This window comes from Oculina patagonica, chromosome 9 (assembly GCF_052425735.1).
Source record: "Oculina patagonica isolate OP01 chromosome 9, crgOcupat, whole genome shotgun sequence".
Classification (NCBI taxonomy): Eukaryota; Metazoa; Cnidaria; class Anthozoa; order Scleractinia; family Oculinidae; genus Oculina; species Oculina patagonica.
Window position 1 is genome coordinate 28,337,903 of NC_135766.1, and position 13,365 is coordinate 28,351,267.

Genomic DNA, 13,365 nt, shown 5'->3' on the forward strand with positions numbered 1-13,365 from the left:
CGATAGGGTATGGTTTTTGAGGTTCTCGTTCCTTAAATAGGATTATTTTTGCTCTTTTGATGTGTTGCCGGTTGATAGATAGGATACCATATTAGCAAAATAACGCCCAGTTAAAGAAAAAAAGTCTTGAATTTTCTGTTCGGGTAGCAAAAGCGATTTTATAAAGATTTGTGTCCGCCGTACGCGGTTAGCCACTTATTTGGGTCGTCACGGAACGCTTCTCCTCCCCTTGAATAGGGTGCATTTTTCGGTTTTGGCCTAAAAAGGGTATCAATTTTCGCTTCTTATCCTTAAATACGGTCAGGGTTTAGACCTGGCGGCACACCCCACCGAAATTATGGGAGTACCCCCCCCCGGGGGGGGCCACCCGGCTTCGCCGCATGCTCGCGCGCGCATTAGCCCCAACAAAACTGCCAGCTAGCTACGAAGGGTGAGGCTACCGGAAAACTCGCACAAACTTTGCAGTTTATATAAGGAAGAGTCATCTAGGCCTCAGAACCAACTTTGGGATCAATTTAGGTTTCTGGGAAACTGCTCACCACCCCTCCCCAAACCTAACATTTTGCCCAAAGCGATAAGTAAGGGTTAATGTTAGGTTTGGGGAGGGGAGGTGAGCAGTTTCCCAGAAACTAAATTGATCCCAACTTTGTTATTTTGTTGTGTTCTTTGCACATTCCTAGTCAAATTTTTTTTGTTTTTGTTTTTCAGATTTCATCCTTTCCGTAGGATCGGCTGATTTTTTCCTACTGCCGAACTCGTAGCTAGGACGGGTTTTGTAACTGTTTGGAGCAATCTTGAGCCTTGGTTCCTTAAGCTTCCTAGTTTTCCTGCAGGTTTATTCTGGCCGCCGTGATAACCGCATTTGTTTCGTGAGCGATTGTTTAGCTCTGCTAGGTTTTTGGTTTTTATTTTATCTATTTCTATCTGTAAGATTATTGCAATCAGTTCTAGGCATATGTCCTATAACTAGGAACTCCGATTTTCATACTAATTGCATGGCTTGTAAGTTCAACCTAACTGGCTATCAATCTCTGCGCTTAGTTGGCGGCGTAGGTCAAGATTGAATTGAAAATTCAGATTAAATTTCCCATGTGATGGTCCTTTCTTTGTTTGTACTTAATTACGGATGTAAGTTAAATGTGATCTGTAATAACAGAGTTGCAGTTTCCCAAGCTCAACTGGTGTGCTCTCTTGAGAATTGTAAGTCAAATGTTAGCCGTAGTCTAGGAGAATCTTTACTTTATTCGCCACTCTCACATCACCCATAATACAACTTGTTTGCCGCCCAAAATAAGAAAGCAACTCAAGTGAATTAAGGAATGGGTCAGGCTAAATTTTGGAGGGGGTGGTCTAATCTAAAAGTTATTCAAGCTTTTGCTTAGAAACTTGCATAAGGTAAAGTGTTTGTACGAAATGTTTCAGTTTTTGGTTTAAAGGTCATTCCTGCTTGGTCACGTGACACACCACACCCAAATTATTGATATAAATTTCAAACCAAATTTACGAGAACTTGCAGGTATAATGATTGACTAATTTTGGTTTCTGCGAATGGCTGTAACTACCAAGTATGAAGAACTAATCGGGGATTTACAAATTTATTTCTTTTGTTTCAGTTACAACGTCTTTCCCTTGGAGAGGGACTGGGACTAGGCAAAAATAGGAAATAATGAAGAAATGATAAACATTTTTCAAAATCCCCGTTTAGCAGGACGTTTAACTAGGTTAAGTAAAGGTTTTGAGAGAAAAAACGAGAGTTTTCTTGTACATTTACATCCCGTAACTTAAATGCTCATAATTTTTACATTTAAGGGCGTGGTCAGTCACGTGACCACTTTGGGCTGAGCCAATCATTGGAAAGTTTCATTTCTAATATAAACAAACAAAAAGAAACAAAGTTTTTGAGAAAAGGAACAAATCACAAAGAAATGACCAAAACGTCGCATGAGAACAAGAGCCATTCCTTAATTCACATGAGAAAGACGAAAATTTATTCCAAGGTAATTTAAAGTACTCGCCAGGCCCTCCTTTTGGCTTGAAGCGGTGTGCTGTTATTTGTAGTGAAAGAAAATTGGACAGATCAAAACTTCAAATAAGAACAACGGATGATGGTCTTTTCAGTTTGTAAACAAATCATATTACAATTCAAATTTTTACCCGCAATAGCTGAGGCATCCAGACAGACAGTTCCACAACATAATTTGAAATAAAGTGAAGGTAAACAAAGTTCTGTTTTATACCACTGTTTCCTCTATACTGAGTTCTCAATGCCGTGTGTAATTCCCAGGGGGGGGGGGGGTACTCCGGCTTGTTAATGACGGGGATGATCGAAGGATTTTTTTGGGTTTGAAATTTTCGATTCCGGGATTTTTTTGGGTTGGAAAATTTGGCAAGTATTTTTTGGGGTGACTTGATTTAGATAGAGGATTTTTTGGGTATTAAAAAACGAACTAAAGTGCCTTGGCGCGGCCTTGGCGTATTTATGGTATGATGAATAAACAAAACGAGCGTCCTTTGTGTTATGTTATTGCCCCCTCCTGGCAATTTAGGGGTAATTTGACAAGAGATTTTTTTGGGGGGTTATTTTTGGTACAGGGATTTTTTTGGGTAATGTCGGAAGGCTTAGAGATTTTTTGGGGTCCTGAGTTTTGCCTCCATTCGATCATCCCCGTCATTACAAGTCGGAGTACCCCCCCTGGGGTGTAATTTTACTCGAAAAACAAAAAGTCAGTTTAAGTTACTTTGGTTTAAGCTCTCAATTCGTCTTTACTCCATAGAGATCCGAGCAGTAATCAACCAATAGACTATCAATCAGAGACACTTTGCGGATCTCTATAGAGCAACGTCATCAGACTGGAATTTTTCGGCCCAAATCTCTTCACGGGCACTAGCAAGCGCGCGAAAAAAGAAACGTCTGCTTACTCAAAACAGTAGCCTGCGAATACAGCCGCCTCTCATTCGCTCCCGCTACTATGTGCGAAACGCGTAGCAGGAGCGAATGAGAGGCGGCTGTATTCGCAGGCTATCAAAACAGGGCTTACTCAGTTAAAAGAATTATTGTCGGAAGGTGCAATAACATTTATTTCAATCTATTAGTTTATTCAAGCTTCCAGTCTTGTATAAAGAACTGGGCATTTATATTTAAGAAACCGCTAATAGACACATTATCAGTTATTATATCATTGAGAATTACTTAATTGAAAATCCGATTTCGTCGCGAGAACAGAATAAACTAGCGTTAAATAGGAAACACGAGATTACGGGAGTTTAAAAAGAGTTCAATCAATTTTTTTGACGCTTGACCTTTCTTTGAGGTAGGCTTGATAGTAAAAATTGCCAAACAGCCAAATCATGGTAAACTCGTACCAGATGCCATAAGTACACCAACCATGCTGCAGGTACCCCACAGTCAAGTGGCACAGTCCGACCATGAACTGTATAAGTTGAAGCTGAGTGAGTTGTTTCTTCCATCCGGGTCTTTGTCCGGGGTTGAGGGCAGATTGGCCATAGTAGAAATACAGGAATACGTGAATTACTCCGTTCATCCCAAGTGGTACACCGACCGCTGGCCAACACCCGTACGTGTAGGCGTATTCACTTAACATCAGAATGGTTGGGTGATGGTATAGCTGTGAAATGATATAAATGTTAAGCGATATGGTACTTATTTTGTGCACATAGAGCAGTTTTCAGTTGAGTGTCGAAAATAGTTTGTGTTTGCTTTGGGTTTGCTTTTATAATATTTCGCTTTGCGATTGGCTTAAAAAATACCAACGCCACTGTCTCAACCAATTAGAGAGGGAAATAAAACCAAAACCAATCATGGCTCATCCGCGCACATTTTCCCGCGCTTCGTGCCGGCTACATGTATTTCCTTCGAGTTTTGATTGGTTCGCTGTATTGTCTGTGTCCTTTGTGGCTGGTCAGAGCGAGGACTCTGGTTTTGGTTTGACGGCAATCAGTTGAAAATCGCTCTATCACACATATCTTACGTGGTAGGGGGACATGCATGGGACGGGAGCCTGGGAGGAGAGGGAGCGGGAGCCCTTTGGGAGGCAGTAGAAGAAAGTGAGCTAGCACAACACCAAAGCAAGCGCAAGGAATGGAATTTTTTTATTTTCTTGCACCTGGCTTGCGCTTGCATTTGTACTTGCTTTACATGTAAACATTGCTAACGCAAATACAAACGCAAGCGAAGCGCGACTAGTCCGCCACCTTCGAAAAAGACTTCAACCGCGTCTGTGCATCTTACGTTCCTTGCGTTTGTGTTCTACGTGTGAACGTCGCTTGCATTTGTGCTTGCATTTGCGTCGCAAGTTCTAACCAGGCTAAAGAAAGGGACGGAAAGCGAAAAGATCATATCCCCTTGTACCCCCTCCCCCCCACCCTCACTCTCACTCTCACAACGATATAAAAACACTTATGAGAGCAAGAATGGTTAAGACTTGGACAGCTAGAGACGATACGAACGAAGAATTCGGGTTAAATGTTCCATAACGTGCAGTCTGTGGCGTTAAAAGCTCCTTACGTTAAGAGCTTAGTGATGTGCGATTTTCATGCAGGGATAAAGATCCTATCTTAAGCTTGGTTTTCACTTGCGACACAAGCACAAGCGCAAGCACAGACGCAAGCATAATAGCTCTTATTTTACCGTAAAAACGGCCTCGACGCAAGCATAAGCACAAGTGCAAGCACAACCACAAGTACCAAAATTTTTCCTTTTCTTGTGCTTGCGCTTGTGCTTGCGTTCGCGTTATGCCATGTGAAAACCATAGTACTAACTATGTGAAAACTAAACACCGCATAAGCACAAGGAAATTTACGATGGCCGTGTCTGGCCAATTAAAACGCTCGTTCCAGATTCCCCGCGTCTAAGCATTTGAGGCTTGAGTGACTAGTAAACATCTCGTTCTTATGCTTATGCCGACGTTCGTTTTCACCGGGCACGAACTACTTATGCTTGCGCTTGTGAAAACCAGGCTTTATCTAACATAGGGGGTGGGGGGGGGGGGGGGGGGGTACAACAAGGTGTAAAAGAAAAACAGACTTCAGCCGGTGTAGTAAATCTGGCAATTTTCAGGGTACTTACATGAAGTAAAGTCATTTGGCGCTGCCTGTGTCTAAGAATCATGAAGACCGTGTCTAGAAGCTCGATGTACTTCGTCATGTAATACACCCACAAAGCGTGCCTCACAAGTGGATCTGGCTTAGTGTCAAAAAGCGAGTGAGGCCAGTTCTTGGCTAGTGCTGCTATAATGAAAGCCACTGAATACAAACTAATTAGGCTGCATGCGAAGTTGTAAACCACAAGAATCTGTATGAAAGAAGAAAAGGAATTCAGTTACTGACTATGTACTCTCTCCTCCGCAGAGGTTCGTGATGGGGCGGTCGTTGTAAAAATCTGCTGGACAAGGTGAGTGCAGGCGCACTCGAGATCGAGATCCACTTCGCGGCGAACGCGGCCACGCTCGCCGTTTTATTTCGCCTGCACTCTTTTCGTACAGAGGACTCTCCCCACCGAAAACCTCTCCGAGGAGCCTCTGCGGAGGAGAGAGGACTATGTATTCGTGTTCACACTAACTAGCACTAAACTTGTTTAGTAACTTTAAGGTCGACGGTGCAATCAACTTCAGTTGGCGACATTGCGCGTGTGAGATAATTTCAGTAACGTGGCCAAATACTCCAATGCATTTCGTGTGACATTGTCAATCAATCAGTCAGTCAATCAATCAATCAATCAAACAATCGATCAATCAAGTCAATCAATCATTTATTTTACGTGGCTAGAATAAAAAGGAAGGAAGCAAACAAGTTTAAACCCAATAGCTCGAACCTCCAGCTAACTCAAACCCTTTTTGATTTCCCTCCAGGCTATTTTCTTATAATTTTACCCTCGATAACTCGAACTCCCCGTCAACTCGAACCTTGTTTGATTCTCTTTGAAGGTTCGAGTTATCAGGATTCACCTGTATAGCCATACAATGGAAAGCGTATTTTTAGTAAATTGCAACTGGCCCTTGATGTTTACAATGACAATAACGTTGCTCTTTTTTACCTTTCGGAGTCCAAATGGACGGACATGGCGGATCCAGATCGGAGCAAGAGCTACAACAGCCAGGTACACTACAACCACTGGTAAGGAATCGCGCTTTAAAACACCGCCAACAAAGTACGCCGCAAATTCTGAAATGAAAAAGAAACCCCTTATCTTGATAAGATAACCACTGCACCTAGTACTCTCAATCCTTGTGGCGTTCTCTAAGAATTGAGATTCTTATTAAAAGAAAGGGAGGAAAACAGTAAATTTACATTTTACCTAAAAATTCGTAATTTCGGGGGTGGAAGCGGAATCATTGGACTTTGGATATTCATGATTCCTGTCTTATTTTACCTCGATAATGAATCATCGAGGTAAAATAAGACAGGAATCATTGGACTTTGGATATTCATTATTCCTGTCTTATTTTACCTCGATGATTCATTATTTATAAATGAATAATGAATCATCAAGGTAAAATAAGACAGGAATCATGAATATCCAAAGTCCAATGATTCCTGTCTTATTTTACCTCGATAATGAATCATCGAGGTAAAATAAGACAGGAATCATTGGACTTTGGATATTCATGATTCCTGTCTTATTTTACCTCGATGATTCATTATTTATAAATGAATAATGAATCATCGAGGTAAAATAAGACAGGAATCATGAATATCCAAAGTCCAATGATTCCTGTCTTATTTTACCTCGATAATGAATCATCGAGGTAAAATAAGACAGGAATCATGAATATCCAAAGTCCAATGATTCCTGTCTTATTTTACCTCGATGATTCATTATTCATTTATAAATTTTATTTGATATTCATGATTCATTTTTCATTCTTTTCATCCAGCTTTCAAAATAACGTTTTACCAGTTTCAGTTGTTTACTTTTTCACTTACAGGCTGGTTTGCGCATTTCGGTTCCCTTCTAACAGAGTCTTCTTTTTCATGTGGAGACTCTCCTGGCACGGAATTATGCCGAAAGCCAATGTAAAATACTTTTAGTCGTCAAAATATTTCTAAATAAATATTATTCACCGTGGGTAGCATACTTGATCACTGTAAAATTAGTACCGGTAAGGAAAGAAGATGTGAAGCCAAGGGTACTTTCGTGTTTCCATTGTTTTCCTATGGGGGGGGGGGGGGGCCCCCCCCAAAAATATAAAATAAAAAATGCGATTTCAAGTCATTTCTGGAATATATTTCTAAGAATTTAGTAAAATTGCCCATCAGTTTAATTTTTGTTTCATTCAATATCGATAGAAGCGTTCATTTGTCATGTGATTTGTTATTCATGATTCTTTTAGCCATTTCCATTATTCATGATTTTCAAGTTTTAAACACAAAGATTCATGATTCCTACCAATTTTGCAGCTATGATTCATGATTTAGCCTGCGTTGCAGACGAACAAAACCCCGGTTGGGTTTTGTTCGTCTGCAACGCAGGCTATTCATGATTCCGATCGTAATTATTTAGATCAATTTATTCTATCTTTCGGTACATCCTCAGCTGAATTTGTTAAGAAATGTCCCGGATTCCAATTAAAAAATTGAAAAATTCGCAGATGTGGTTTGCGTCAGTTCTTACCGAAACGTAGACTGCACACTGCACACTGGACACAGTCTATCTGTTTTGCTTTAAAATCCGTGGAACGAAAGCAAAAGTAGCGAGCGATCGAGCGCGAAGTTCGAGCGGAGAAGCCGCTCGCCGCTCGGTCTTGCGTCCGCGCCGCTCGCCGCTCGAACTTCACGCTCGATCGATCGCTATTTTTGCGTTCGTTTCACGGGTTTTTTAAAGCAAAAAAAGGACTGCTCGTAGTCTAGACATAACGTAGAATTTGGTCATTTCACGTTGTTGTTTTGCAGGAACGGCAGAAAAATGTACTCTCATTCATGTTTTGTTTTCTTTTATAGCAGCGTTCCGTTGGCCCTTGTCTCTAACATGTGATCAGGCGTTCTTTTTTTTTGCGGCGGGAGGAGAAAAAAAAGAACGCCTGATCGCAGGTTACCTTGTCTCTAGCTATTTTCGCGCCACTCCAGCCACGCGTGACGTCACGCTCGCCTCTGGCTCCACCGGTACCAGAACCGTCAGACCCCCTCTGGAAATTTAAAGCCCCTTATAACGACTATTCGCAAAAGGCATCGGGACTTATAGCAATACCCCATAACTTGCAGTTTGAACATTTAGAAGGGTTTTGTCGAGTTTGTATTTATTTGATTTGTTTTTCTTTAATAGCCCCATCCCTTCTCCTCCGAGGTGTGGTGGGGGGCGATAGCTTTATGTTCTTTCTCATTTGCATGTAAATTGGGTCATTTGATATTACGCAAAAGAGCGAAATTTTCATTCGCTGAACAACGCCTATATACTGTATATATTCAGCTGTTTCACTGGACATTAACACTTCCAACAATTGAAACAGCGGTTTTGACACAAAACAAAGCTGCGATTTCGTACAGTTATGAATATTTTGTTTTTAGACGATATATAAATTATGCTAAGATCGATGCAAGACTGGAAAGCTTGCTTGCAGACGTGCAAATTCTTTCCGGCGAAATAAAATTGGAAGTCTACGGGCTACTTAATTAAGCGGCTTAAAAATAATTACAAGTTCCGTGATTTCAATGATTTCCAGTGTAAAATAGGGTAGAATCAAAATAATCGCTTGAAAAGGCTCTTGATGTTAAATATTCGGGCGAAAATTCAATTTGAATCGCGCTGTAGCTTTTGCGAGATCTAATTTCCAGGACATGTACAATTGTACCAGAATGGAAGCAAAGGATTTACTTACCAGCTAAAGTCATCCCCATTACGGAAGCTTTCTACAGGAACTATACTACAACTTGTCCGGGAGAGCGAAACTTATTACGGCTCGATCAGATTGACTCGGAAAGAGGTGTGATCTTTCTATTCGCCCAGCCGTGTCAAGTGTTAAAATGCAAATCACTTTATGGCCATTCCCTCGTGAATAGTTCTGATTTGCATGTGATCATGTGCAAGAGGGTGATTTGAAGCGGGCACGAAATTGTGAAATCTTACTCAGGGTTCAAAGTCGACCTTTTCTTTATTATTGCATAATGAGCAATATTTTCGTGGGATTATACTCTAGTTGATTTTAATTAACAAATTAAAACCAGTCAACGTGTACAGACCTCTGTACAGAACCCCGACTGACTGAGAGAGGGTGGATGGTTTAGCCGGGGGGGGGGGGGGGGCGGAGGGGAGGGGCTCACACAAGAGTGACTGCATCATTCATTGCGTGACTGCTCTAGCGTGACGTATCGAACCCAGTCTCCACCGAATCACCTTACGCAAGTTGTAAAGAGAGAAAATATTTTACAAGTTATCTCTGTTGGAGATGGAGTCGCGGGCAGGTATGTATCCATTGATAGTCTTGATACCTGGCCTTGGGGATGTAGATACAGCACAACTGTAAAAAATAATCGTTTTTAGCCGCTTTCATTTCCTAATTTTTTGAAAAATTCGTAAGACCTAGGGTTTCGAGCGAATCAAACGACCAGCGTTTATACAGAGGGTTGTTGTAGTGCGGACAAATTCCAAATAATTATGAAGAAAAAGATCAATAATATTGATGTATTGTTTGGATCAGTGTATAAGTGACTGCAAACCTCTCTATTTCGTACTCCTCACAGGTTCAATTCGTGATATCGGCCCGGCTCGCGATCGAAAGCCATGCAAACATCCTTGCGCGCGGGGGGTAGGGTGGGGGTCCCCGGGTAAAAACCTGTATTGGACTAGGTCAATGTTATAGGTGGTAAAAATTCTAACTTGGCTCCAAGGCTAAGGGCTATATTTAAAAACAAAAAACAAAAGAAAATCATTTACGCATTTTTCCCTACACCTTGATGTGACTTCTTTTGTTTTATTTTTTATTATACAGGTCTGCTTACCTAATAGAAGATCATTGGAAACCCCGAGGGGATGGGGGGTCTCAAAATTAAAAAAAAAAATTAACCGGAATTTCCAGAGGGATGGGGGATTCAAGCAAAACAACGTTCCGTGAGAGGGGTATGGATATTTTCTGGAACAACACATTAGCCTTGGAGCCAAAACATCAAAAGACCTTCAATCTGTAAATCTGTCTCCAGACCTTAAAAAATGATTGCAGGGGGATCATGACCTCAATGAACTTCTCTAACCCTGCTGAACCATCCTCAGTGATCAAAACTTGTCACTTCCCCTGAAAGTGAAAATTCAAATAAATTGATGCATTGCTGTGTTTTTGTTTTGCAGAAAAATATTTGAATTTTTTCAAAGCTGTCTTAGAACTACGGTCATTCCCTGTTGCAGTGGTGTATATGATTCTAATTCCTGCTTCTTTGCTATGGAAGAACTTTACTTCTCCTCTAGGCTTGCATAAGGTAAGAATCTTGTTCTGACAAGGAACACCACCATTCCCACCCTTCTCTCAGAAAAACAATTTAAAATAGAGGCTCTGATACCCCAGTGGTGGTACTCGGGATTTCAAGTGATTTGTTCGTCTGCAACGCAGGCTAGTGATGGGGTTGATCGTAGGATTTTTTTGGGTTTGAAATTTTTCGATTCCGAGTTTTTTTTGGGTAGGAAAAAAATCTCGGAATTGAAAATTTAAAACACCAAAAAATCCTCTTGCCATCCCCATCAGTTGAAATCCCGAGTACCACCCCTGGGGAGTGCTATTTAGGCTAACCAAAATGGCTTGCATGGCTCGCTGGCTCACAGATTGTCCAGACCCCTTTTGTTCCCTTGTTCTCGATTATTTTATGGTCCTGTTCCCTTGTTCCCTGAAACCCCTGGGAGGAATTCACCAACCAAATCCCTGGGACAGGGTAATAATATTCAGTGTGCCTCCTCAGATCCCAGGGGGGTACTCCAGGATCAAAGTGACGGGGATGATCGAATGAATCCCTTAGTCTCCCAACATTACCCAAAAAAATTCCTTGGACCAAAAAAAAAACGCCCAAAGAAATCCCTAGTCAAATTACCCCTTAATTGCCAAGGCCGCGCCAGGGCACTTTAGTTTGATTTTAATACCCAAAAAAATCCCCTATTTAAATCAAGTCACCCAAAAAAATACCTGCCAAATTCTCCTACCCAAAAAAAATCCTGGGAATTGAAAATTTCGACCCCCAAAAAAATCCTTCGCACATCCCCGTCACTTGGATCCCGGAGTACCCCCCCTGGGGCCTCCTCAGATCCCTGGTTCATTTGACTGGGAGACTAAACACTTTTAACCTTACTCACAGAGAAACTTACTTAGTTTATTTACTGATTTATTAACAAATAGTAATAATAATAATAATAATAATAATAATAAATAGCAATGAAGACAGGAAAATAACAGCCAACAGACCAGATATAGTGATTAAAGATCACAAAACGAAAACCTGTAAATTTATTGACATGGCAGTACCATCAGACAGAAACACATCCGTGAAAGTCACTGAAAAACTATCTAAATATAAGGACTTGGAAATCGAAACAAGCCGAATGTGGGGCATGAGAACGGAAACGATACCAGTTATCATTGGAGCACTTGGAGCTATCAAAAAGGGACTAGAGAGTTATATTGGAAGAATCCCCGGCCAAATAAGCATCAGTGAACTACAGAAGATAACCTTGCTGGGTACAGCGCATATTTTGAGGAGGGTGTTTTCAAGCTAAAAACTGGCTACCCTTTAGTGCCCCAGGACCATGGTTTGGTCTCGGCGCTAAGGACTTTAAGCAAACATTACGTAAGGAACATAATAATAATTATAATAATAATAATAAATTGATCATTTCAGGTTCTAGTGGTGTACAACTTTCTCTGCAGTGCCCTGAGTCTTTATTCTTTGGCTGTGGTTGTCAAGTCATTTTATCAAGGAGGGTGGCTGTACACGTTTGCCATGGTGCCAGACCCTGATGTTAAACATGCATTCCTTATCTACTGGATCACCAAACACCTGGAATTATTGGATACAGTGTTCATGATTGTTAGACATAGGCAGCGGCAAATCACATTTTTACATGTAAGTTTGGACCCTAAGTATAAGTTTGCCAAATTGTTCAGGGTGCAAAAAAAATGGATTTTCCAGCATGCCCTTTCTCCAAGTTGGAATGAGTGTGTGCAAGCATAAAGGTTGGGGGGGGGGGGGGGTGGCAGCGAGTGGGAGCCTGGAAAAAAAGGGTGGAAGGCAGGAGAACAGAGGGCATGAAGTGGGATTCCTAAGGTGGCAGGAACCGGGAGAAAACGAGTAAAATTTTGCATTATTTTGTTGTATTTCGTAATAGATAGGGACAAAAAGGAGTGAACCACTACATTAAGGGGTGGAGTAAAAGGTATGGGAGGCAGGAGGTTCAGATCTCCCTGCCCCCCCCCCCCCCCAAAGGCATTTTTCATTGTCCTTACTTCATCTGCCAAGTAAAGAGTCCAAAATTGTTTACTTTCCCATTGGGCAAGAAAAAAAATCCACTAATCCTGGGCTATTGGGCAGGACTTTCTCTGCATGCTAGAGGAAATCGCAAAAACAAAGATCAGCCTGTAATGTGGCAAACCCTTCTACAAGCCTACACCCATTTGTTCCCCGGTTACTAAACCAAATGTGAAAAATATATTCCTTCAAATTTCTATTTCAGCAAGAAAGACACTTTACCAAACAAAAGTGAATGGCGATTTTTTGCTTTTTATTTCCAACATTTATTTCCAATAAAACTATTATTTTCCTTTACTTTTTTTAGGTGTACCATCATGCCAGTATATTACTGCTGAGTGACTATGCCTATCATGTGTGCCCATGGCCAGCTATTGGAGTCATGTTAGGAATGAACTCCTTTGTACATGTCTTTCTTTATCTTTATTATGGCCAGTCAGCCCTAAATCCTTCAAATAGACCACAGTGGAAGCAACAAATGACCCAACTTCAAATGGTCCAGTTTGTAGTCGGCATTTTTCACTCTTCTGTAGGTTATCTGCATCACGGCTTTTGTATTTACAGTATATTCTACGGATTAAGCATGCTGGGTCTGTTTGGCAATTTCTATTATCATGCTTTTATAAAAGTTAGGCGTGACAAGAAAATTGAATAAGCCAATCAAGTAATTCGCCTCTGCAATATAAAAAGCATGAACACTTTTATTTGACTTTTGAGCACATGCTTACAGATCTAATAATACTGATCATTAGAAACACAGGGATTATTACAACTAGAGTTTATAGTGTATTCATCACATATTGGATTGGTTATGTTTTCGTTTGTGAGACAAAAATTCCAAACAATACAAACAAAAAAATAAAATTATTATTCTTCCAAGTATTCATGCTTTTTTGATTTGCACTGTAAATT

The 13,365-nt window shown here is 40.9% G+C and overlaps 4 protein-coding genes across 4 annotated transcripts in view; 3 read left to right on the top strand and 1 right to left on the bottom strand.

Moving 5' to 3' along the window:
* Positions 1–13,365, top strand: part of LOC144664670 (vitamin K-dependent gamma-carboxylase-like) — a 171,972-nt gene that overhangs the window by 128,253 nt on the left and 30,354 nt on the right. The window lies entirely within an intron of this gene.
* Positions 1–13,365, top strand: part of LOC144664827 (DNA-binding transcriptional regulator BolA-like) — a 94,813-nt gene that overhangs the window by 65,811 nt on the left and 15,637 nt on the right. The gene's annotated exons all lie outside the window — the stretch shown is intronic.
* Positions 3,061–9,016, bottom strand: LOC144666843 (very long chain fatty acid elongase 5-like). The gene is made up of 4 exons (XM_078528247.1): positions 8,832–9,016; positions 6,053–6,180; positions 5,087–5,311; positions 3,061–3,626 (listed from the first exon to the last, which is right to left on the bottom strand). The coding sequence occupies exons 1-4, from the start codon at positions 8,848–8,850 to the stop codon at positions 3,276–3,278; spliced, it is 723 nt and encodes a 240-aa protein (XP_078384373.1). The 5' UTR covers positions 8,851–9,016; the 3' UTR covers positions 3,061–3,275.
* LOC144666844 (very long chain fatty acid elongase 1-like) lies at positions 9,323–13,180 on the top strand. The gene is made up of 4 exons (XM_078528248.1): positions 9,323–9,414; positions 10,295–10,422; positions 11,827–12,051; positions 12,761–13,180. Exons 1-4 carry the CDS (start codon positions 9,399–9,401, stop codon positions 13,106–13,108), a joined length of 717 nt encoding a protein of 238 aa, XP_078384374.1. The 5' UTR covers positions 9,323–9,398; the 3' UTR covers positions 13,109–13,180.

Bases quoted from the DNA above. Each gene is read 5' to 3' on its own strand.
- LOC144666843 (XM_078528247.1), bottom strand. The intron at 5,312-6,052 runs GTAAAAAAGAGC...TCTTTCATACAG, and splicing joins GTCCATTTGGACTCCGAAAG to ATTCTTGTGGTTTACAACTT. The intron at 3,627-5,086 runs GTAAGTACCCTG...ATCATTTCACAG, and splicing joins GCCAAATGACTTTACTTCAT to CTATACCATCACCCAACCAT.
- LOC144666844 (XM_078528248.1), top strand. The intron at 10,423-11,826 runs GTAAGAATCTTG...TGATCATTTCAG, and splicing joins CTCCTCTAGGCTTGCATAAG to GTTCTAGTGGTGTACAACTT. The intron at 12,052-12,760 runs GTAAGTTTGGAC...TACTTTTTTTAG, and splicing joins GGCAAATCACATTTTTACAT to GTGTACCATCATGCCAGTAT.